The 26,721-nt window shown below is 39.6% G+C and overlaps 1 protein-coding gene across 1 annotated transcript in view; it reads left to right on the top strand.

Annotated features, from left to right (window-relative positions):
* The window catches only part of LOC140246269 (regulator of nonsense transcripts 2-like), a 47,960-nt gene extending 24,376 nt beyond the window's left edge, over positions 1–23,584 (top strand). The window contains exons 19-34 of the mRNA XM_072325730.1: positions 7,713–7,768; positions 8,357–8,473; positions 9,560–9,661; positions 10,184–10,309; positions 10,879–11,040; positions 12,152–12,290; positions 12,884–13,020; positions 14,096–14,282; positions 15,050–15,157; positions 16,049–16,191; positions 17,045–17,113; positions 17,755–17,850; positions 18,575–18,814; positions 19,495–19,573; positions 21,750–21,867; positions 22,800–23,584. Coding sequence (XP_072181831.1) covers positions 7,713–7,768; positions 8,357–8,473; positions 9,560–9,661; positions 10,184–10,309; positions 10,879–11,040; positions 12,152–12,290; positions 12,884–13,020; positions 14,096–14,282; positions 15,050–15,157; positions 16,049–16,191; positions 17,045–17,113; positions 17,755–17,850; positions 18,575–18,814; positions 19,495–19,573; positions 21,750–21,867; positions 22,800–22,809 — 1,889 coding nt within the window. The 3' untranslated portion in view covers positions 22,810–23,584. The remainder of the gene's footprint in view (positions 1–7,712; positions 7,769–8,356; positions 8,474–9,559; positions 9,662–10,183; positions 10,310–10,878; positions 11,041–12,151; positions 12,291–12,883; positions 13,021–14,095; positions 14,283–15,049; positions 15,158–16,048; positions 16,192–17,044; positions 17,114–17,754; positions 17,851–18,574; positions 18,815–19,494; positions 19,574–21,749; positions 21,868–22,799) is intronic.
* The last annotated feature ends 3,137 nt before the right edge of the window (positions 23,585–26,721 follow it).

The following is a 26,721-nucleotide window of genomic DNA, read 5'->3' on the forward strand; positions in this document are numbered from 1 at the left end:
ACATCATCACTATGTTTTGTAACAGTTTCGTGACAGGTTAAATTGTCTCCCGGGTCAGGGGCAAGACATACAGCCTACAGGCCTTCTCGGAAATGTTGATGTTTATTTACGAACGCACACACGCCGTAATCACACCAACACGACATTCACAAGAGGCACCATTATAAACCAGGGTGCTACACAACTTTTTTTACTCACTTGCCCGATCGGGCAAGCAGATTTGCAAATTAGTGTAAAACACTTGCCCGAACAGAAAAAAAAAATCAGAAAATATAAATAATTGAAAAAAAAAAATCAGTAGTATGTCAAGGTTTTAATGGGAAAAAAAAAAAGAGAGTGAAGTTGATAAACAGCTGAGGTTGAGAAAAAGAGAGAAATAGCATATTTAAGGCCAATTATCAGGGTTTCATTTTTGAGGACTATTACCACGCTCCTTTACGCCTTGTCAGGAGCACTAAAATAGGTGTAGCTCTCCTTATTTTTTTTTCACATAATATTGGTACTTCAATATTTAAAATGCTTCTGGTAATTGGTTATTCCATCTCCCCTCTACCTGACTCATTTCACTGTGTACTTGTACTCATTTCACTCTGATCTTTCCACACCTTGGCCTCGATCTCATTGGAAAAGAAAACCAAGAAAACACAACGAGAAAACACACACACACACACATATTGCAACACACAACAAAAACCTCTTCCCTACACCTTCCTGATTTCCGTGTTTCTGTCAGGTGAAAGAATAAAACAACAGTACTACATGTATGTTGATTGAAACTCGACACCCATTCAGGCCAGCCAGGCCAGGCTGCCATGTAACTTCAAAGCACATTCCGACAGCTGGCTGGCAAAACCACATGGCAAAATTTGCGCGCGCGTGTAGATTGCTGGATTGGGTGGAGCTAGGGGCCTGAGAACAGGCAAGGGTGATTTGATAGTCTGTGAGTTATCAAAAGCAGACCTTTTGAACAATTGATACGTCATGATACTATCTTGTCTTCCTTTTGGACTGAAAGAAAAACATCAAAAAGACGAGTTGAGTATCATAAATTTTTACATAGTCATGCAAAAAGATTACTACACTCATGTCATGACAAGAAATGAATCAATATTCCAAGACAAAAACAAAGCAGCCTCGGGTACCTGACGGTGACATCGAGACGCCATGCATTTACCATGGAGCTACATTGGTAGCTCCATGCATTTACCATGCACGTTTGGGAGCAACATGTTGGAGTTGGCAGGGGGAGGGGGTGATCCTGGAGTTTGTGAAAACTTCCCGACACCCAGGGAGGTTAGATTCTCTTCCCGCTGTCTAACCGGGTAGTGAATTTGTCTCGGCATACGAGAACTTTCATATATTTCTGTGATTTAGTTTTTAATCGAGTGATTAATCAATCCCTTTCTACAGTTCAGTAAACATTTAAAATACTCGATCAAGCACACTATTATGATTTATAGTGTAATCGACTGTTCGATATTTCTACTATGGGTCACAAGAAAGGCTATAGAACCATTGTTACTTATAAAATCATGATCTTTGCGATGATTCCTTGAACTCAACTCACGAGCTAGTTCTTCGATCGATATTTCCAGGCTATATTTACACCCTGTTTATAAATTCCAGTGCGCACATTCTTTCGTCTGGCACCTAGCTGGGGTCTGGCTCCTGGTTTTGTGGAAATTTCCACAAGGGGAGAGGGTGTGGGGTGTCAAGTTTCTCGTAAGACCAGAGACTGCATACACAATCTCTTCGCTTGTATTTACTGTCGTGTTTTTCCCCTTTGCTGTTAATGAACATTTAGATTTAACTTTACGAAGGTTGCTATCTAGCAAGTGGTTCTTGTTGTGAGGTGTATGTATTTTTTTTTTTCATCATTCATGGGCCGGAGGGGAAAGAAGAAGTATGCTCAGCAAGCTGTCTTTTACACCAGCATCAGTAATTATCGTCACCATCACTCAGATCATTCGGCCCTTGTCCTATAACATTCAGAAACATGACCAACATGATCACTCGAGATAAACTGCACCTACGCAAACAACAACATCCCGACAACACAAACTCTACAAAAGCTCACACACAGCTGGGATCAAACTTCCTTCGAAATACTGCAGCAAAGCGGAGAAATCGCCGTTACGACAATGCATGTACAGTGCCAGACACTTAAATTAATCACTTTTAAATACTTCGAAATATAAAGGGAACGAACAGAGTGACATTAAACGAAAGAAATTGTACCAAACTAGTAGTGATAATCACGATAATATTAGAAACCACGGAAGAGAATAAGCCCTAGCGGAAGTTTGCAGCACCGAACGCCAAGCGAAATACACTTGTACAATGGAAACTCGGTATGACAAGCTCCTTGGGACCGAGACAATTTGTTCTTTGTAATCCTAATGTTTATATCAGTAGTCAATAAACAATACAAAACAAAGGAAATGAATTCAATGGGACCAGAGAAATCAGTTTGTTATCAGATCTCCGAAGGCGAATGAAGGTCTAGTCACTGTATATTACAACTATATATCGAGTTTCCACGGTACACGGGAAACAAAGTTCGAACACTTTTCACCTGCACATCGTCAAACAAAGTATGCGACACATGAACAGAAACTCACCTCTTAATTGCAGAAAAATGATGCAATAACATCGTTAAGATCACACAGACAACACTCTAAAAAGTCAGTTCGTACTTGGGAGGTAGGGGAATAAGCGGATGAAGAAGCAAAGAAGAGAGAGAGAGAAAAGAAACAGACATTGGACAAAGTGCATGTAGCAGCATGTGCATGTGGCTGGCCAGACACACAATACAACTACCGGTATTCGGTATACATTCAGATACCACGGCGATCGATGTAAACACCAGGGTCCATGGGCGTCTGCTAGTTTGCAGGCACAAACCCTTGTAGATCTTGGAAAAAGTCTGCATGCGCCAAGACTACAACACGCACCACTGGCACTGCAGCCTCTCCAGGGAGAAGCTACAACACGGCCTATATATATGAGACCGTGCCAGGGTGGTGCATGTAGTAGTCTTGGCGCAGACTCCTTTACAGGATGCACAAATGGACAGGATGCACAAACGGACTAGCTCCGTTCGCACGCTGCACACCTACATACGCAGCGATTTGCGTTCAGCGCTTGTCACAGCCAGTATGCTGGGAACGACACTGGAGCAATATTTGGCTGGCCACACGGACTAGTAACTTCCGAATTTGATGATTTTTAGCTAGTCCGACGTGATTTTGGGTGGCCAATGGCCAGCGGACCATCGCCAATTTCGAACCCTGTGAGTAGATCTACCGTCTAGGTAGCAGATCCTACATATTTCGTTATACCTCATCTTGTTGACAGCTGTGGGCATCCAAATAGCTTTTATCAAATTTGAAATCAGTCAAATTGTTTTCCAGAGAAATGAATACCCCCCCCCAAAAAAAAACAACAACAACAACTACAAAAAAACAAAAAAAAACAACCCAACAACAACAAAACAAATGTCCACATTATGCTGTGTGAGCTTTCTCTGACTTGGCCAGTGTGTTTGCATTTTGTGATTGTCAGTTGCATTTTGTTAATTGTATATCTGACCTCTGACCCCCAGACATCAAGGCCCTGGAGATAGCGACTGATGAGGAGGAGACGGTGGAAGAGGGAGACCAGGATGCAGCAGGGGAGGAGGAGCAGGAGCAAGCCACCGAGACGAAACCAGAGGAAGAGATGGCGCTGGAAGAGATAGACCCTGCCGAAGGGGATGAAGGTCAGAAAACTTAAGCAGTGCTTCAAAAAAAGACTATTATACAAATTGTTTAAATGAGAATAATGTGAAGTGAGGAACAGTGCACTCTATTTTGTAAGTCTTTTGTAGCATAGAATGCTTCCTTCACAGCACTGATCTTCCTAACCAAAAGGGCTTTGCCATTATTATTATTATTATTATTATCTTCCAGGCATATGCCACGTACCCATTCTGGTTCCTAGGTCAAAACATTGCGAGCAAGACACCCTGTCCAAGAATGTTTGCACTTGGCTGTATTAGAACTGAGGGTCTCCTTATTTTGATTCCAGACCTTTCCCCACTTCACAAGGATTCCCATTTATGTTATGGACAAGATGAACCCCGCATTCACACTGGGTCCGGCATGGGGGGGGAGGGAAAGTCCTCAGGGAAAGTCCCACACCGCAGGACTTTCCTCTCCAAAACCATAGTCTGGACACTCACTACGACTTCTCCCAGTGTCTCCACAAAGCTTGTCACCACCGGGGACAAAATTTGGAGGGGAGAGTGACCTTGCCACGTAATTGATAGTGCCCAGCTGTAATTCATCAAGTGTGTGCATGTGCGAACCCTTTTGTCAAATGGCAGGGGTCGCCCCAAACGCTGATTGCCTGTACAGCTTGGGGACAATTAAGAGTACTGTGGAAGGTCAGTTGTCAAAAGAGGTAAGATCTCTCCTGCCTTTTCCCAGTATGCGGGGCAGGAGAGATCCAAACTCCTGGACAAGCTCCTGTATCCCGTTTTCCTTCATCTCTTTCAGATGCCGACGAGGGAGAACAGATCAGCAATGCCACCCTCAAGATGTTGATGGATGCATACATCAACAGCCTCCCACAGTGTGTCAACAGAGACCATATAGACAAGGTCAGTGTGCTCTGTGAGATTTAAAAATATGTGTGGAGACTTGTTATGACTTTTTGAGGCCCCATTCATTCATTCATTCATTCATTCATTCATTCATTCATTCATTCATACACAGTGATGAAACCCTTTGGAAGCCATGAGTCTCTTGATGCTACTGAAAGGATGTAGGAAAATTCAATAGCATATTTCAAAGTGAGTTACTATAGTTACTGTATCATATGAGAAAGATACTATATCTTCATCTTCATGAGTAGCCATCAGCTATGAGATGACTTAGGTGTAAACAGTACCTTCCCATAACTTTCGTGGTATGATGTATTTGGTATGACCATTACGGTTGAGGATAATCTTAAGATTTATTCAGGTTTGATTAAAGGCAACCTCTATTTTGTGAATCACAGCATAGGTGTACTTGTTCTTCAGTAATTGAAATTTGCAAGTGACTAAATGGACATATGATGCTCTACTGTAAAGGCTTCTGTTCTCCCAAGATTCCCATCATCTTATCCTGGAGTTGTAGACATGATTGTTAATTTAGGAGTCCTTGTCATGCAGTTGTGCTCCATTAATATCTCACTTGCACAGCAAATTAGCCCAGCATATTGTTTTTAATCTGATCCTGATATTCTGACCATCAGGCTGCTGTTGACTTCTGCTTGAATCTGAACACAAAGGCCAACAGGAAGAAGCTGGCCAAAGCTCTCTTCAACGTCCCCAGAACAAGGTGAGTCCATTAGCGCCTTTACCTCTGCAGTCGTGTCAAGTTTTGCGCAGGGAAATCACACAATTTGGTACATCTGCGTTTTTACAATGGATAAGATTAGAGAATTTGCTGAAAGATAATAATGTCATCAGTCAAAAGCCACTGATTTTAATGCCAATGTTATCAATTTCATGCGTGCCACTTTGTTTGAATTTGTTTGATATTGATGTAACTGTAGTATAGTTTAAAAAAAAAAACCTAACAATCTGTGCTATTGGCAAGGTTGAAACCTGAATGTCGATATTCCCTTCATATGTCACACAACCAAGAATTGTGCATTGAACCATATTTAGGAGTGACTACGTGAAATGCTCACAATATATAGTAATTCTGATAACAAATACTTCTCTGATTTTTAAATACGAGTAATATACCAACACACTAGAAATTATTTTGCCCTTGTAGAGATTCATACACAAAACTTCAGAAAGAGACACACATTGCACTTACATCAATTATCATACACATCTTTTTTTTTCTATCTTTCTCTCTTTTTTTTTCTGTGTGTGTGTGCTCCAGGCTGGACCTGCTGCCATTCTATTCCCGCCTGGTAGCAACACTGTATGTGTGTATGCCTGACATAGCAGAAGACTTGGTGGAGAGACTCAAGAATGAATTCAGGTGGCATGTGAGTATTGATTATATTTGTCCCATTCTGATGTCTTACATCATATCTCAACTGGTTTGCCCTATATCTTCTCCCAAAGATGCTGCTCTCACGTCACTTTTGTGAGGTCTAGTTATTATCTCCACCAAGACCAAGGAAGGAGGAAGTTAAGTGATCATGGGCATTGTTTTTTTTTGTTTTTTTTTTCAAATTAACTCAAAATTTTAGTACGGAATAAAATGAAATTTGCATAATAACTCAATATTGACACAAGAAACACCTCATTTAATTTTAGTAGTGATCCAGGAATTTTTATGGATTTTTGAAGGATTTTTCATCTTTTGGCATGTAAGGTCAACTAACTTGGGGTTCAAGCTGTGCGTACTGGAGGTTTACATACCCGCACTAAGGTGCATGCTCTATTTGGGCAAGTTAAAGGTAGGGGATACCTTTTACAGACCTCCCAAAATGCAGCAAAACGTTAAATATGAACCTCAGGGGACTTGTTTAGGCCACTGCTGAGAAATTTGGAAGTCAACAGTTATCTACAATTTGAATAATGCTCAAAACTCAACTACTCAGTAGTTCTGTGTGTCAGCCACACTTCAGCCTTCTTGTTGCAGTCTTCTGTATTTTTTTTTTATCTATAAACACTATCTAAAAGTATAAGAGCTGATGTAATAACATATAGAGTGTGTGGCAAGAATGTATATAGAAATGTTTGTAAGTTTTGATGAACTTTTTTCACAAAATATACGTGATGGACACACATGCAGTGCATGGGTCTGCAAAGGTAGCCTAGTAATGTACTGGAATTTACGGTGAGCCCCGAAAAAAATTCAATTCAAAATCTAACGGTCAATAAAAATGTACTAAATGTTACCTTCCACTATCAATACTTTATGGGAGTTTCTAAAATTATACTCTCTTCAACATACCACTGTATTTATACAACTCTTCATTTAAGGCATGCAAATGGGATTCCCTACCTTTAATGCATTATGTCAGGCATTTGAAGTTTTGATGATCGTCCTCTTATCGCACTGATGTTTTGTTTCAGCTCTTGTAGATGGTGACTGAAATAAGGGATTTATTTTATTCACTTGTCATTGTCATGTGTTCTTGACAATCACCAGGTGAGGAAGAAGGATCAAATGATGGTGGAGTCCAAGATTAAAGTGGCAAGATTCATCGGTAAGGGTCATCTCACTTTGTGTGATGGATTGTGTTGGTCACTGACTGAGCAATGGATGTAGAATAATGTCTAGGGTAACATATAGTTGGTGAGGAAAAGGAGCTTCAGATCACTATAAAGCATGATATTAGATTGGTCCTTTTTTGCTTGTTATTGTTTTTAATGCCAAGACAGTTGTTTTGCAGTTTCTTTTCTACCAATTCACTGATCATACTGTTGCCAAGAAGTCATTTGTAATTTTCCCATAAACAGAGAAAAGAGGATAGTCTATACACTTAAATGTGTTCTCACTCAAATGTAATTTGCCATGTTACCATGTACATGTAATGGAATACTTTGAATATCAAGACAAATACTTCTTTACAATTCTTAGATACTTACAAAGAAATTTAGATAAAAAAGAACTAAAAATGACAAAGCATTTTATGTTATCACATCAGGAAGTTTGAAAACAAAATATTAGTGAGGATGACATCTTCTGAGTATCTCATCCTATTTTTTGCAGGGGAACTCACCAAGTTCAAGATGTGTTCCAAAGCTGATACGCTGCAATGCCTCAAGGTAGGATGTTCATGTTATAGCTGCCCTGTCTGACATTACATTGATTATGAGAATTAAAATAATTTTTCTCATTAACATTTATTTCTCCACCTTTGACCTTGCATGTATATAGAAGATTCAAATTCAAGCCATTTCAACATTTTATCAATTAATTGGCAGTTATTAGGGTAGTGTGCTACATTATGGTGATAGCCGAATGTCACAACGATGGACTGCTAATAGTAATCCGTATGTTCATCTTTATCTTTTACTGTGTAAACACACATTCAATTAACTTTAAAATCAGAAATCTGGTATCAGGGCTATGCTACTTAAATCACACATTCTCACTGTCTTTGTGATTTGAAATTATTTGTATATTCCCTCTCATTTTTCCCTTTGTATTTCATCTCTTGACATTCAAAGTAAATCAGTTCTCACGGGATAGGATGTGCTTCTCATGGAAATAGCCATCTTTGTAATGACTTGAAAATTGGGTAGGAGTTTGATCCTTTACCATGTATGTTTGCCTTGAGTTAAAGATTATACATAATGTAAAGATAAGATACATCTCCATCAACCCTTCTGCTGTGAACCTCTTTCTTTCAGAGCCTCATCCAAGATTTCCGGCACCACAACATTGACATGACGTGCGCCTTACTGGAGAGCTGTGGGCGGTTCCTCTACCGCTCCCCAGAGTCCCACCTCAAGACCAACGCCCTACTGGTGAGTCCTGTCCAACTGTCCTTATCTGTTTCATACTGTAGTTTTTTGGCTTGGACCAATATATCTAGCTTCCTGGTAACTTATTATGTACCTGTAGAATGATATCCATGTGCGTTCAGGCAGGTGTACAGCTACAACATGAGAGTATCTGCAAGTTTTTTATGCAACGCTGCACACAGGCACTGGTCTGACAGTCCCTGACCAGTGAAAATTACTATCAGACCAGCAACTTTCCAGGAATGGATCCGTAAAAGATGTAAAAACTGAGCACCTACTGGCCCGAAACACAGGTCGGCCCAGTAGAAAAAAAAAAAAAAGGTTAGTGTGCAGCCCTGTTTTGTTATGTTTTTCTGTAACTGATGCTGTGGGATTAGAGGTAACTGAGCAAGAAGGCTGCTGATTGAATTCATGGAGCGAGGTGTTTGCCACCCCTGATAGAGATCAAACTATTCCATCTTTGCGTAGTCCCCAAATTATGTCTCAGTAGCCGCTGTCACACTGGCAAAACATTGCAAAGTTTAAGTTCGCAATGTTTAAGTTGACCCTGACTTCAAGAACTGAATCTTTGAGAAGTTTGGCTGCCGGTGTGGACGGACGAACTAACTTCACAAAGACTTCTCAAAGTTAAACTTTGTGATGTTTTGCTGGTGTGGCTGCGGCTAGCAGGACCAAAGGTAAAAGACCAAAATATTGCTCATGTCAGTAACACAATTGTATAATGACTTTATGTTATCGAACTGCCAGAACAGTATTGACATATCCATACAGTGGGGAAATTCAGCTTTGCATTACCAATCTACATGAGATGTCTCTCATAATTCTTACATTCATTTACTCTTCTGTTTATGATGTGAATTTGTGGAATGCAATGAACTCTTGTTATTTTGTAATGCTGTATTTCATCACTATTATATATTGCATACATATTTTATGCAGTACATAGAGATGTTAGTATTTCACAGAGATGTCGATATATGGTATTAGAATCATGCTGTTGGCAATGCAGAAATCATTGAGCAATGAAAGTATATCAGATGAGGTAGATGAAGGCATATTGAATTTTGCAAGTGCTCTCTGTTGCCATAGGAACTGATGATGAGGAAGAAGAGTAAGATGGTGCTAGGGGAGAGACACAACACCATGGTGGACAATGCCTTCTTCTACTGCAATCCCCCGGAGGTCACCAAGGTAGGTCTTTTCTTTCCTCTGTATCTGAGGTTTTGACTGAATTGTGGTGTTTGATTTCTTTGGTTCTGTACACTGTGTCAACTAAATGTAGTGGTACCTTTAGATTTTAACATTGTAGGTTCTTGCTCTGCTGAAACCATCTCGGTGCTTCTATAGAAGGTACTTATAATCCCTCGTCAGGGCAAAAGAAACAAAATATTCAGATATGTTGTTATTTAAGCTCTTGCAGCCTTGTGTGAATGGAGGTCAAAATGTCATTATTACAATTCAATGCATATTTTTTGCACAGTAATGATGTAATTAATGACTATTACATTTAAAAGCAATTGTTGTATTAAACTTGCAAATAGCTTTCTGAAGTTACTTGTGTTCAATGTACTTTACCAAGCAATAATGAAGTTACAACTTGGCAGACAGTAAGGTAATGTGCTCTCTATGCTGAGTTATACAACATGGATCAAGTTTGCTGTCTCAGAGAATGCAAGCATCTATATTTTGTCCTGGTCTTTTTCACCAATGTAGATCGAGAGGAAGGTACGACCGCCGATGCACGAGTACATCCGCAAGCTGCTCTTCAAAGATCTGTCCAAGACCACCGTGGAGAAGGTGCTCAAGCAGATGAGGAAGCTGCCCTGGGACACGCCCGAGGTCAGTGCCACAAGGGAGGGGTTCCCATGGCAACTGAGTTTTCAATCAAAGATGACTAACTCTATGGCCCAAATTCACGAAGATGGTTTAAACTTGAACCACGGTACAAATTAAGATCATGGTCTAAAATAAAGTGTGAAATAGGAGTACCTTTGACATGTGCGTATTAACGCGCACTTGTTACTTGACGTTTGTTGGCATACACAATATGTCAATCGTATCTACACAGAAGAAATTTGCATAAACCATGGTTTAAATTCAAACCACCTTCATTAATTCGGGCCCATGAATATACACTTGTAGCAGCAGAAAATGGACAGAGGTGGAATATATTCACTGAGGATTTTTGTTTCCCAAGTTCTCTCAGAAGAGTCACATTTTGTGAACAATTTTATAAGATACTACTGTGAATGAACTGAAAAATTGTGCGGAGTGGATTAGAGTTACTGACTTGTGACAGTCAATTGCTGCACTGATGAGTAGATATCATCATTGTTTTATGTATTTGGTATTTGCTTGCTTATTTTTCTTTTTAATGCATGTGAGTGTTTGTCTCTTTGCTGCTCCAGATCAAGCAGTACACAGTGAAGTGCCTGAGTAGTGTGTGGAACCTCAAGTACAACAACGTGCACTGTCTGGCCAACCTCCTAGCCGGCCTGGTCCAGTACCATGACGACGCTGGTATCCGGGTGGTGGATGCTATCCTGGAGGATGTGCGCATCGGGATGGAGGTAGGCCACGCCCATCTTCTTCCTGCTGTTGGAGTGTTTGTTTGTCTGTTTATTTGTTTGTTTGTGTGTGTGTTTGTTTGTTTCATTTTCCATCTGAGAAGAAAGCTGGATAGCCCATATCCAGCTGCATTAGCTGGTCTTACAAGGGGTCATGTTGGATGTGAGGGGGACCACTTCACTGGGTTATGCACCCTGCTCTTAGCAATGAATGAATGATTTGGGATCTTTTACATACATGTGTTGTGATGCTCTCACACGCAGGACCTCCATTTTATGTCCTATCCGAGGGACAGAATGTTTTGCCTCTTACTAGAGTGTCTTTCTGTTGATGCTTTTTTAATCTAAGACAACAGTTTGAGTGGCAGTTTTGTTAACTTTTGAAGACAGTAATTTTTGGCAAGCATTTCCAGAGTAATCATGCTGCATTCATCGAAATTTGCTGGTGACATTTTATGTCATTATTTGGCAGTCTCAAACTTTCTCAATTTCTAAAGTAATACAAATGATAGCCACTGCTCGTCACATCACCTATCTCTCTATCCCCATTTGTTGTTATTCATAACAATGAACTCAGTGCTTGCATCATGAAGAAAAAAATTTGTTGGTGGTGCGTGAGTGGTCTTGTTTAGCTATTCACTTTCCAAAGCTGTCACCCATACCTTTCAAAGCTTGTCTCTCTAGATTTGATCTGCCTCATGAGCATAGCATTAGATGAAGAAAATTCCAAAGACTTTCAAAAATGTCAGTCATCATCATGCTTCATTCTGATGTGAAGTCAGATGTCTTTGGATTGGAGTCAACAATGTTTGCCGTGCTTGATTGTCATGGTCATGCTTGATTGTTATGGTCATTTATACCTGTCAACTGTTCCCATTCAATAGGAACATTCCAGTTTCTTAGGAAAAAAGAAGCTTCAGTGGACCTTGTATTCCTATTTTTGTCAACATCCACTAATAGTGATCTTTGGGAGATTGGTGAAAATTAATTTTTTTTGGCATTATTTTCTCCCAGTTATTCTTATTTATTGAATTTTAGCATGTGCAGGTATGTATAGATGCAATTTTGACTTGCAGTGGGATTTTATTCATTTATCTATTTTATGTGTGTGCAGATCAACCACCCTAAATACAACCAGCGCAGAGTGACAGTGGTCAAGTTTCTGGGAGAGCTCTACAACTATCGCCTGGTGGAGTCCAGCGTTATCTTCAAGACTCTCTACTCCCTGATACGCTTTGGTGTCACACTAGATGGTAAGGTCAATACATATTACATAATCTCTGGTGATAGCTGAGCACTTCAAGAGGTATTTTGAGGTGGCGCAACCCATACTGTGGTAAAAAGTATCTGGTTTGCAGTATGATATGATATGATATGATATGATATGATATGATATGATATGATATGATATGATATGATATGATATGATATGATATGATATGATATGATATGACATGACATGACATGACATGACATGACATGACATGACATGACATGACATGACATGACATGACATGACATGACATGACATGACATGACATGACATGACATGACATGACATGACATGACATGACATGACATGACATGACATGAAATATATATTACATAAAGCAGCAAACAATTTACACATTTGTATTATTTTTGCATTTGTTTCATACCATGCGAAACACATGAAAATTTTCACACTGTGAAAATGTTCTCTTTTACAGTATTTTAAATTCTACAATAGGAATCCACCCTCCAGAACCTAACTAGAACAATACATGCTTCAGATTTCATAAAACTTTCCTTTTGTTTGTTTGTTTGTTTGTTTGTTTTTTTTCCTTTTCTTTCTTGTGTTGGATAGGTGTGGAAAGCCCCCTCGATCCTCCAGAGCACCTGTTTAGGATCAGACTGGTCTGCACGTTGCTGGACACCTGTGGTCAGTTCTTTGACCGCGGCTCGAGCAAGAAGAAACTGGACTGCTTCCTCGTCTACTTCCAGGTACGTTGTGTCTCCCTCTTTTGACTGAGTTCTGGAGGCACTCAGATGGCTACATATGATGAAAATATCCATGTGGGAAATATTGGTGCAGTTTTTAAAGTGCAGCATTGCTTTTGCATATAATTTGTCGATATGGCAAAAACCAAACAAACCAAAAAACAAAGAAATAATTTATTCAGTTTAACTCTTGTGGTGGCTTCATGGTGAATTTTAGTGATCTGCACTGTGATTAGCCAATTTACCTCAAATGTAAGCCAAGTGTGTCAAGTAAAAACACAGATGAGTTCCAGACACTTACCTGAAAGAAAACTACCACCACCACCACCACCACCACCACCACCAATACCATCACCACCACAACCACCACCACCACCACCACCCAACAACAACAACAACAACAACAACAACAACAACAACAACAACAACAACAACAACAACAACAACAATAACAACAACAACAACAACAACAAAACAGCAACTGCAACAACAGGATAGTAAGAGGTGTATCATTATTTCTGAAATCCATTATTATATGTCAGCTCTAAAAAGTGTACAAACTGAATAGTGGTCACTCAATCATAATCATTATGGAATTGTTGAATGGCATAATCCATGAAGAAATATCATATTTAGTGATTGCATGAAGTCATAGGTTTCAAGTCATGTTATGTTGGTGATGCAGCATTTGCTCCTGCGACAATTGCTCTGGACTTATTTTCTCCAAGAACTGAGGGTTAGGGTTAGGGTTGTGATAGGTTTTAGGTTTAGTTTGATGTGAGGATTAGGACTAGGGTTAGGGTTATGTTTGTGGTTGGAATTTGTGTTTGACTTCATAGCATGCAGATATTTCATGGGAGCAATTGTCGCAGGAGCAAATGTTGTGGAACCTGTTATGTCACGTGAATTCCGATGATCTTGGTTTGAGTGGTTGCACATTAGGGTGATTGCTTCTCATCAAAATGGATGCAGGCGTTTTGGGTTGTTTTTTTTTTTGTTCTTTTTTTTTGGGGGGGGGGGGAAGGGGTAGTGTGTGAAGTGTCATATCTTAAGTTTCGATATCTCTGTGCTGCTACAGCAATACATCTGGTACAAGCGCAACCTGCCAAACTGGAATACAGAGGGCCGCCCGTTCCCCATGGACGTGGACAACGCCATCTCAGACACCCTAGAGATGCTGAGACCCAAGCTCAAGCTCTTTGTCTCTCTGGAGGAGGCTCACAAGGAGGTGGCACAGCTGGAGAAAGATCAGGTCCAGAAGATCAGTGAGTGTTGCCTTGACAAAGATATATACTAGGCTCTTTATTTTGGCTGCATGTCATAGAAGCGACAGGAAAAATCTACTGTGAATTTCTACTTGGTGTCATGGGAAAGCTTTGCTTATGAAACGTAGTAATTTGGCCTGTTGTATCAATCAATGTTTGTGTTGTTGTTGTTTTTTTGTACTACTCAATGAACTAGAGAAGCACTCTGAGAGCGCAGACCTCCGCCAAGCATGCAGCTCATTTCCACCACTGATCTTGTTCTTCCATAGAGATATCAGTGATTTCCACCCATACGTACTTATAGCATTGTGTGCTGAAAGTCGCCCGATTTCCCAATGTAGAAGCCTTTGCTACGTCATAAACCCTCAGCTGCACGGCACACCTTGCCCTAGTAGAAACAAATGCATGCATGCAAACCTGAAATACGCGCAGCCTGAACTCCCAAGTTCATTGACCAACCTGCCAAAATATCAAAAATCCTTGATAAAATCCCAAAAAATTCTCGAATCACTACCAAAATTTAATCATCTGTTACTTGGACCATTTTAAACCTTTCCTGCAAGTTTCATCCAAATCCGTTGACTACTTTTTGAGTTATTTTGCACACGGACAAACACACAAACCAACGGTAACGAAAACATAACCTCCTCCCTTGGCGGAGGTAATAACTTGCAGATATGAATTAGGTCATTTGCCTTCAAGAGTTTATTTCATATGATATATTATGACAATACTGACTGAAACTTCTGCCTGTTAATCCATGCCAGCAAACATCATACCTGAGATCCAGCTGAACATTGTTCAGCCACCAGCTGGGGGCCAAGGGTTAATGCCCATCATGGAAGGGAATGAGGACCAGGTGGAACTGTCGCAAGGTGAGATTGGGTGATGGTGTTGAAGGTGATGAGCAATGCAGGAGGGATGATGATGGTGATGATGATGATGGTAATGATAGTAATAATAATTATGGTTATAATTTTGATGATAATGATTGTAATTAGGATGAAGACAAAGATTTACCATGAGGATGACAGTAATGCTGATGTGATGTTAAGAAAAAATTACAATGATAATAATCTTGGCAAAGAGAAACAGCATAAAGCAGCTTTAATCTTTAACTATTTATGTTCATGTATACTGTATGCATGGTATACCCAGTGCGGTGTTTCTACTTTCACAAATTTCGCAAGTCGTCGGTTGAGAATGATAAGGGCGTTAAGTTGTCACAAAACCCATAGTGTTCAAGATAACTTAACGCCCTTCTCATTCTCAACAGACGAAGTCATCTGGTTGTCACATAATCAACAACTCACAAAAATATTGCCTTATGTAACATAGATGTATTGCATAATGCCTCCCAGGGTGGAAATTGCTAAGTTTCTCGTGAAAAGTGGTAGTGATTCTCTCTTGTTCTGTTCAGTGTGTTTCTGGATCGTGAATTAAACTCTTATTGAGAGGCAAGTTCCAATTTGCAAAATATTCTACTTCTGAAATCATGGGGTATAAAGTAGCAAACACAATGGAGAACACAGTTCACATATGCAAATTACTTTCATGTTGCTGTTCTCCTTTTCAAAGTGTGGTTTTGAAAACCTAGAGACTGGAAAATGGAACATGTCGTCGTGATCACTAAATCACATTTGCAAGTGATCTAAATTGCAAGTCTTCTCTTGTGCCTAAAACTCTGCCTCATCAAGTGCCTTTTACATCATGTTATGTTGAACCAGTTCTTGACCATTCAAGTGCATCTGTCCTTTTTGACCCAGGTGTCGAGTCCATGTCCCTGAATGATGACGACGATGATCTGTCCGATGGTGAGCTGGGGGAAAGCGGCGGGCGTCATCGCAGAGCTGACCGCAACAGCGCCACCAACAGTCAGAGTCAGAATACGGGCGAGGAACAGGAGGAGGTTGGTTAACATTGATGGACTTGGAGTCACAAACAGTTTTGATCCTCTTCCTTTTTTTTTTCTTCTTTTTTTTTATATTACTCTCTGACAATATTGTGACAATATCTTTTGTCTCTCTTTCGTTTTTTGTTCAAAGTATGCATACAGCAATTACATCTTACAGAAATTCTTTGGCATCACTTTTTAATATTCATGGTAAAAGGACTACCACAGCGAGCTGATGTCTTTACTGTATAACCAGTAGAATGATTGCACAATCATGTCGGCTCAAGGCAGAAATGTGGCCTCGTCTAGTGCAGCTAGCACACATGCATGCATGCATTCAGTTCTATCAAATACACTGGTTACATATCACATGTGGGCAGGTTGTGATTTAAGTTACAAAGGTCAAAGCTGAATATCAAGTTCTGTGATTTATGTCATATAATACTTTTCACGAAAATGTATCAACAAAGTAATTTGTGATCCACATGAATGAATTTAGGAATTAAGAGACCTCAGAAAATTCTGCACATGAAAAAAGAATGGATTACATAATTATAAACATGCAAGGGCCTTGATAAAAGAAATATTTGTTATGCTCCACTCCATGGAATGCTGATAATGAATAGTAAAATTATCATAGAAAAATACAGCCCCAAACCATAAACATGTGGCTTCTAGAACTTAATGGAATATTAACTGATACACGTGAGGTAGGTATATAGAAATGCATCACGTGCGTATACGTCAGATATAGGTTGGAGTGAAGGATATATAGGGGGACTAGTCTGCTAACTTCAAGAATTTGAGTCGTTGTGACATAGAACACTCACAGATGCCATGCAATATCTCTCTCCGTTTTCCCCTTCAGCCGTACAATGACTATGGGGATGATAACTTTGCCCTGGAGTCAGCTGGTGAAAATGAAGAAGATGACCATGTAAGTTTGCCACTCTCCAGTAAAATGTGGATCCAAGAGACAAAGTATGTAAAGGTAGATCTGTATCCAGGAGATGTCTGAGAAGATGTCTGTCTCTTTTCATCACTAGAGTGCGACCACAATAGAATAGCTTTTCTGATGCAGGCTCAGAATTACGTCATGTAAAAGTCTTATTGTACTTTTCAGTGAGTAATTACTGCACCCGACTTGTAGTCATTTTCTTTGGCATGCTGTCAACTTACACAAGGGCAACAGGATGGCACTTACTTGTTACCAAGAAGGTGTAATACTCTTTTTTCTTTTCTTTTTTAAAAAAAATCAATATAGGTTTCTTTCTAAACACAAGATGTTTTTGTAACCTAGTTAAGGTCTGTGCATATGGACTTCATTTGATAGTGGTGTGTTTGTCAAAGGTTGGAAGTCATAAGTTTGTCCCTGTCCCTACAAGTTTGTATAGCAGTTTTAGTTTAGAGTAACCATTTCTTTCATTTAATTTTCGTGTGTGCTCAAAAAAAAATGCTCATGTGAAAACACAATGAATTTCCATGATATGAAAACTTTCAGTTGATTAAATTTTGGATGTCACTATTTCACTCTTGCTCAAAATAATAATAATTGTCAATCTCTGTGCTAAACATCAGGTGACTGTGATCACTGGAGGACCCAAACTAATGGCCTGTGAGGAAGACGAGAACTTCACCGAAGCTTTTGATAAGATGCTGTCTGAAAATATCCAGGTAATGACCATCTTAGCCTGTCAAGATATCTGCAGAATAACATTTCTTTTGTCGCTTTCATTTTTTCTCTTTTTTTGTGGGTGATGTTTGTTTCTAGCAAATGACATGAGATCCTAAATATTTTACATTTAATGTAAATGACATGTTTGTGTGTGGAGAGTGAGAGATAATCTTTGACCTGCAGCCGTCTTGAATCCCTTGTGTGGATCTGTCTTTGTGATTATGTTTTATAAGATATGAACATTTTCATGTCGGAGGTCTTCATTCGAGAGTCATTCATGAGATGCATGAAAGATCCAAATTTTGGTCCTAGTTTGATTCAAGTTCAAATACCTCCACATCTGTCAAAAGTTCAGTTTGCTCACAATGAACGTCTTTTAAAGGGGAGACTTTGGTTATGAGAGGGGATTTTATCAGGTGTAGTAATGGAGTACCAAAGTGTGATGTCATAACCAGTCATTGCCATGAAAACTGGTTCTAAACAACCTCACCTGGCCTGAGTTTTCATGCATGCACTTGGTTCCAACCCAAGCTATAAAAAAAGACTGCACATTACATCATCACTTCGTTACTCTATTGCCATGAAAATACCTAGAAAGCATGCATTATATAAACTCTACAAAGTTGACAATGACTGCTTTCAAAATCTGGTGCAGTGTAAATAACAAACCAAGAATGATTTTCATACTAATGAACAAATCTTATAACTCTTGAATATTCACAGCAAAGAAATGCAGAATCCATGAAGGTGGCTCAGCTGGACATTGGGGTTCCTCTTCACATCAAGGCTCGGACGAGTGCCAAACCCATGACCTTTAACCCCTTCCAGCCGCAGCTGTCACCGGAAGACCCTAGCACGGTGAACTTTGTGCTGATGACCCGGAAGGGGAACAAGCAGCACTTTCGGGAGTTTGAGGTTCCGATCAACTCGGAGCTGGCATCTAACCTCAAGAACAGGGAGCAGGTTGGTCAGCTCTCCTTTTCCTCCTCCTCTTCCTCTTCTTCATCTTCTTTGTCGTCTTCGTCATCGTCTTCGTCATCATCTTCGTTGTCTTCTTCATCTTTGTCTTCTTCTCCTTCTTCTTTTTCTTCTTCTTCTTCTTCTTCTTCTTCTTCTTCTTCTTCTTCTTCTTCTTCTTCTTCTTCTTTTTCTTCATCTTCTAGTTTGGTGTAGATGGTCTGGATTGCTTAGGGCTAACTACTTACCCTTAAAAGAATCATTATCTTAATCTTCCTTTTTAACTTTTATAAAATTTGTCAAGAAACAGCACGGTTCACGGCTGAAAAAAAAGAATAGAAGATTCTTTATTTTGTGTTGCTATATAAAGGGCAATTCATACCATCTGTTTTACAGAGTCCATCAGCTTATGGAACACTTACGGCTGAGAAATGCTGTGATTCATCACATTCTAATGGTCTTAAGCGGAAATTCATCTTGATTCCAGTAAAATGCACGCTTCCATGAAGAACAGTGTACATTTTGTGTGTGTGCAGTCATACAAACCACAGTAATTTCCTTTCAATACTTACGACTGAGCCCCAACATATATTACAATGAACGCTGTCATTCTTGCAGCTGAAACACATTGAAGGAAAGTGAAGGGTTACCGAGTGTTTTTATTTTGTGTATGTGTTTTTTGTCAGGCCGAGAGAGCAGAGAAGCAGAGGATGAAGGAGTTGACTCTCCACATCAATGAGAGACAGGAGGAGGAGGACTATGAAGGTGAGGAGAGTGTGTCTGGAGGGCATGCAATGTGAAGAGCTTTATCACAAAATGGGTTAAGCACCATTTTGTAACATTTTAAAGTAAGCCCATCATCAGATAGGGAAAATTAAACTTTTCCAGTGATATTTCACTTCTTACATGACAAGGAATATTCTTGAATTTATGGTTGAAATATCCCATATCTTCATATTATTTTCCTTGTGTTTTTAGCAGCTTTAATAGCAGATATCTGAAATCAACAAAAATGGAGTTACCTCGTTTTAAGATCAAACTCTTCATATCATCTCAGTGGGGAACCAGATGGGTGTTCAACACTTTTACATCTGTGATGGGATTTACCACACTCCAGTCCCCCACTACCACCCCACCCACCCCCATGGAAAGTTAAGTTTGAAGAAACCATCCTGTCATTGGTGTCTTTAACATCATCATATGCAGTGTTAAAGACCCTTTTGCATTTTGCTAAATGGTAGAGTGTTCCAGCCCCGGTGCTACGGTGCAATTAACTCACTGATAAGAGGCCAAAGCTTTTGAATTCTTAACGGTCATCGAAGCGCTGTGCGGAGGAAAGGACAAAAAATCTCGAAAGTTCACCTCCTCGTATCTCCCTTATTTTACCACCAAATCCCTTGAAACTTCACACATATATCAAATATGAATATATCATCCTTCATATGATTTTTGGGCGAAAACGCTGATGTATCTTTCGAGATATGTGTATTTTTCTGCTTGAGTCGACTGTGGGAAGGGGTTACGATTTTTTCCCGACACAAGTCTGCGCCTGCATGAATATGCATTTGATCAACATATTACTAGTCTGTATACACCAGACTCACTACCTGCGAAGTCTCGTGTTTGTGCAATTAGTAGTTAGGTAAAAATAAGAGCAAAAAGACAACCAACTTTAAGAGAAGATACTGGACATGCACAACTAGATCATCCTCCTGCGCATGCGTTTTCTACTGGTGAGTGCACGCTTAGCCAATCAGCGGTGTCAGGCTCGGCGCAATGCGACAGAGGTCGATTTTCGGTCAGCAGGGTGGTGAGTGGGCAAGAGAGGAACCCTGCTTTGTGCTTCAACTGTTTCAAGCAGCACAAAAACCAATACATCGGACTGCGTATTCCTTACGCCATGGATTTTACGTGGGTCACAAGTGACAGTGATCTCGATTTTTTCCAGACATAGCTGTGCGCCAAATGATACAGAAAAGATATTTGGAGAGCAGCATGGATATACTACCATAAGTCACATACCGAAGTTTCATTTTTGTGCAATGAAGGAAAATGTGAGAAAATAACACTTGTTTTGAGACCAAATTTTCTGTTTTGTAAGCTAAGTTTCGACATTATTTTCACACGTTTATCCTCAATAAAACCCCAAATAACTAACATTACGAGTTAGAGAATAGTTTCTTCTTCAGTTTGCTGTATAGATTTAATCATTTGATGGCTTTGAGGTGAGATATTGCGATTGTCCTGCAACACTTCCCCAGCGGTTTTACGCACACAAGCTGTCTACTTTTTGCAACTGAGGCTTCGAGGTCATAAGCTTTTGGCGAGTTAATTGCACCCTAGCGCCGCGCCTGGTTCAACTTGATATTTATTCAGAGTGCATTTGGGACCATTGTGGCAGTTTGACTTGGCCTAGTATCAGGTGTACAGGAGTTTAGGATCTTTGAAGCTAGCTGTATTTGCGGATTTTGAATCATAGTGTACCTTGGCTTCTTGAATCATAGCAGACAGCAAGTCTTTTTCTGTTCATTCTGATTTCAGCTGGGGCTTTTGAAAGTGTTTAAATGTGTCTTTCTCTCTTTCTCTCTGTAGATATAGGAAGGTAGATAAGTGAAAAGATAGATTGATGAATAGATAGATAGATGGATAGATGGATGGATGGACAGATATATAGATAGATAGATAGATAGATAGATAGATAGATAGATATAAGATAGATAGATAGGTAGATAGATAGATAGATAGATAGATAGATAGATAGACAGACAGATAGATAGATAGATAGATAGATAGATAGATAGATAGATAGATAGATCTAAGATAGATAGATAGATGGGTAGATAGAATGGATAGAGGAAGATAAAATGATATTTAAGGATTGGTAGGAAAAAGTACCAATTCACTCGGTTCCAATCAAATATTTCTCTGTTATACCATTCAGAGATGCTGGCTAGTCTTCAGAGGCCCGCCATCAGTGTCCCTAAGGAGCACAAGCCTCGATTCCACCACCCCAAGGGGGCGCCAGACACCGAGCAGATCTTCAACGCCAAAGGCAACAGGTTGGTATCAGCCAGTCAATGGCACGCAAAGAAATTATATGCTCACTACCTCATCAAACTAAGTGTAAAACCCTATCACAACCCTAATCCTAACCTTAAGTCCTTGGAGAAAATAAGACTGGAGCAAGTGTCGCAGGAGCAAATGTTGTACCACCTAAAATTTATGTGGTTACAAGAAGATATAGACGTGCCCTAATTAGTGATGGCAGACTTTGCTCTGCATGTTTGTGCTCCACACTCACAGAGCAAGTACAGGGCATACTCCGAGTCCACACTCCTTGGCTGCTCCATGGCTGCTAGTGTGTATAGTAAGGAGTGCTGTCCGCCATGAGAGGCAAGCCTTATGCCTCGCTCTACGTACTCACTGAGCAATTGTACAGGGCACATTGCGAGCAAGCACTCTCGTACCTGCTAGTATATAACCTCTTTGATGACCAGTCGCGAGTAGCAATCTGTTTGACAACTTTCCATGTCGGAAATGTTGGGCTCATTTTTGAATATTGGCGGAAAGATATTGTAGAATTTAAAATCTGCAATAATTCTTTATTCTAAATGTCACAGCTATGTTAATTTGACAACTCTGTTGATCCCATCTTGTAAAAAGATTTTATCTGCAAATTGTTTTGTATCACTTGTCTTATCCTTCAGTACATATGTAAGTTACATCTTTGCTCATTTGGGAATTGGGAGCATAGTTGTTGATGTTATTAAATCATATACACTGTTGTTTGACAAACTGAAAGATATATCTAGAATCATGGATGAGAACTGCTTTCATTAGGAATTCACAACTGCCTGTTATTGTAATGATAGAGTGACTTTTTCTCAGTGTGCAGACAGCTAGCCATAAATGATAAAGAAATATCGAGTGATGATGTCTTCATCCTCTGAATGTTCTGTTTTTACTTTCTTATGTCAATTTCAACGTGCAGAAAGTGGTAGGAGTGGGCGAAGCTTTACCCCAGATGTGGTCCAGAGTGACATGTGGTTCTGGAGAAATTCAGCGCTACGTCCTTTCTGCGGACGAGATGAATGACGCCAGGGAAAGAGGCCAACCCTCTAGGGCTGCCCTTGTCCTATCCTTGAGGATTCAGTAGCTGTCCTGCGGTCAAGCCCCAAACGTCAAGGTCTTGGTGCGTCCACCTTTGCAAGGATGTATGGAGTGTCCAGTGGAAAGGGCCTTCCTTGCATGGAGCCGAATAGGAATACTGCATTGTTAGACGTTACTGCCTTCATGATATGACAAAGCAGTGTGATCAACGACAGATACGTGTAGCAGGCAACTCGTCGTGCTGTAGAATGCATGGCTTGTATAGGTCCAGAAAGATTTGTGTTCAAGGCAGTGCCTGATGCAGAAAGCTTCAAGTCCCCTGTGGGATTGTTTGGGCATTTGCTGAGGCAATTGCTGGGGCAATTGCTGGGCCAGATGACAAAATATGTTCACCAAGATATGTGATCCATGTGAATGTTCAAGGTGCCCAAGTAAGCTCCGCGGCGTGAGAAAACCAACTTGTGCCACCGGAGATGATATAACCTATGACTTGACCTATGACTTGACCCATTTATGACTTTGTGTTACAAATGTTCATTTACCTGTTGAGGGTAGTGCCAAGCAAAGATAAAAAGTATGTCTCTGTAGAGAAGTCTTGGAGTACTCACTTTAACATGGTGGTCAGGTTGTGAGAATGAGCTACCCAATATGAGACTATGACCAAATGTGAGGGTGGGATGGGGGGGGGGGGGGTGGGTAGGCTAAAGAAATTAGGCTAAAGAAATTATTGCAATTTCTGCATTTCATCTATGTTTTTCCTACACATCTCTCACACCTTTTGTTTGTATGTTTGTATATGTGCCAAACTACTGTATATTCTGTGCATTTTGCGTGTCATAATATTTCACAAATTGGAAGTATGAAGTCTAGTTGGCGAGTGGTTGAATTCACAGTTGAAACGACAGTGACAGAATGAGAAACAAGCGTTATCCTTGTCAGGAGAAAGTGTCAGGATTTCCTCCTTGGAAATGGTATAACACATTTGTTTTGCATATGGCAATATTTTCGTCAGCTTTGTGTTATGTGAGGCAATATTTTCATGAGTTTTGTGTTGCATGAGACAATACTTTCATGAGCTGTTGATTTTGCGAATGTTAGTTGACTCATGAAATATGCAGAAATGAAAACACTGCAAAATGTACCAGATGTACAGTAATATTTGTTGAATGGCTGTGCCTTTTACCATTCAGGTTTGCAACTCAAACTCTGCACAAAGAAAGGGTGTGAAATTATGAAATGGGGGAGGGGCCATACTCAGTGGACATCAAATCCACTTTCGCTGCCATTTAATACAAGGCCACCTTGAGTGTTTTACGTAACGGGGGGGGGGGGGGGGGAACAGAACAGGGAAAAGCCTCTAAAGAGCAGACTTTCACATCATGCATCCTGGCTTCAAAACTAGCCACATTGTGTGAATTGTGTAAAGAATCACGATGTCATAGAAAGTTATATTTGATTTTTTTCACCCAGTGTTCCAAATAAATGACTCGATGTTTCTAGATATCGAAGCTCATTCCCATAGATTATATTGCTGTTAGTCAAATACAGTAATATCACTGAAGAACCATGCCAACAGTTGCACTCGTGATCAAAACTCCTTGAACTGAAATATGTGTACAGCAAAATATCACCACCAAGGTACTTTGTGGAGGCTAAAAAATTGCATTCATTTCTTCTCTGTGTAGGCATGTGTGCCCTTATTTCTACAACCATATTGAAGTATTTGATTTTGCAGACCTAAATTTGTTCCCAGAGAAAAGTGCACAGACTGCTTGTTGTAGTGCTCAAAGATTAGAGCTGGGAATCCAACTTGGTGAGAATTGCACGCTCATACACCCCTGGAGGCAAGAGCAACACCCATTACAGAATGCAGCCCAAGTGACTCTACCTGATGGAGATAGTGCATGGCCCAATGCTACAAGTGTAATTTAGTTGGATACATATCGAGCGTGACATATCAGTAAATCAGGTTCCATCTCCATGTTCTTGTTAATGCAGCAGTTTATGTGTACTCTTTGTTACTGTTTTCTGAAGTTTTGGGGGAGGGGGAGAAACAACAGGCCGTTATTTTTGTGATGGTTTAATTTTCGTGAATTTCGCGAATCACAGTTCTGAGTTGGATCGCGAATTTAACAACGCATGAAAATGTTGCCATGCACGAGGGTAATAGAGCATTTATGGTAGCTTTAGTGTAATTTGCGAAAACATCTCTCGAAAATGTCTGACCTCATTTGCAAAATATCTGTATGTGAAAATGACGGCTTACACACAAGTGCAAGTAATCTTTCTTTGCAAGAAGGAATTGCGTTTTGCTGTGGTTTTACAACACCACTTGGCAACAGGCCCTTTTTCTTTTACCCTAGTATGAAAATAAACAGAAAATTAGACGACAATAGTAAATGGGGGTGGGGGAGGGAGGCCACAAGTGTACACATTTCAACAAAGTTTATGTACTTGTTGCAGTTGAAGAGGACATTGTGTTTGTCCAGTTGAACACTATTCATTAATATCTCTAGTCCAGGCCAATGTTTGATGAATTCTTAAAACGCAAATTAGGCAGAGCTGCCTATTCGATGTCAGTCATTATTTTAATGTATGATTTTTGGTGCAATTCTCCAAGTGCTTGCATGTTCATATTTCTTGCTTTTTAAATTTTACATTACGCTTTAGCATCTTTTTTCTTCTTTTTTTTCGCAAGATTTCCTTTACTTTTGGCTATATGTAAATTGTAATAAAGTTTAACTTTAGATGTCTTACATAGAGTGTGCATGTGTTTTGTTATGACTTGTGAGAAGTTCTGTGAATGTCCAGCTTCTACCCAAGTCTCCGTTTTCATATTACACACACACACACACATACACACACCAGAGTATAAATGTATCAAAATATGTGGCAGAAAATGGTAAACATTTGAGCATTTGATAAGACATTCAAGACCAACATTAATACCAAAGGAGAGTGAAACCCAAATATAAATGTGGATTGAGTGAATGCAGCAATAGAACACATTAATAAAAGTTTGAGGAAAATGAATTTTTTAAGTTTTGATGCAGCTATCGTTCGATGAAATAACTAAAGCCTGTGAGGTCACATACAGAAATCGATATAAAGAAATGATTACAGAGAATTCCACAAAATCTAATTTTTTTATGATACACTACACATTCCCTTGAATTGTTACTGACATGTTCAGGGTAATATTATTTCCCCTGCTTTCAGTAAAGTGCTCTTTCATTATGATAGAAAAGTAAAAATATTAAAAAATACATGTATGTACATGTATTTTGAATTTTCTTTAGATTTACTGTGTTTTCTATACACAATGTAAGAAAGTACTGTACTCTAGTATTCTCATTTCTCATACAGTGATGGCAGCACCAAAATTTAAAACATTTAAACATTTTAACAGATTTTCATAAAACTTTGCCTAATATATATACGTGTATATACAGTGTAGTTGGGTTTTATTCTCCTTATACATGTTATGGATTTTCTAAATTATCTGCACACTCACTGCTGGATGAGAAGACTACTACAGTGTATGATGTCACATACGCACGATGATATAACGAAAATAAAAAGTTAATTCCGCAAAACTTTACTTTTTAAATAAAGTGCACATTTCTTCGACTTCTTATTGACGAATGTGAAGGGTAATATTATTCCCCTACCTTCTGAATAGGCCATGGGGTGAGCTGGTTTTTTCGCTTGTTTCGTTCCGACAACTGCGGCACTAAAATTTCTCCACAGCTACGTGTAAACAAATAACCAAAAAGGCTACCGGTACAGGAAAAAGTTCGACA

This window comes from Diadema setosum, chromosome 2 (genome assembly GCF_964275005.1).
Source record: "Diadema setosum chromosome 2, eeDiaSeto1, whole genome shotgun sequence".
Taxonomy (NCBI): domain Eukaryota; kingdom Metazoa; phylum Echinodermata; class Echinoidea; order Diadematoida; family Diadematidae; genus Diadema; species Diadema setosum.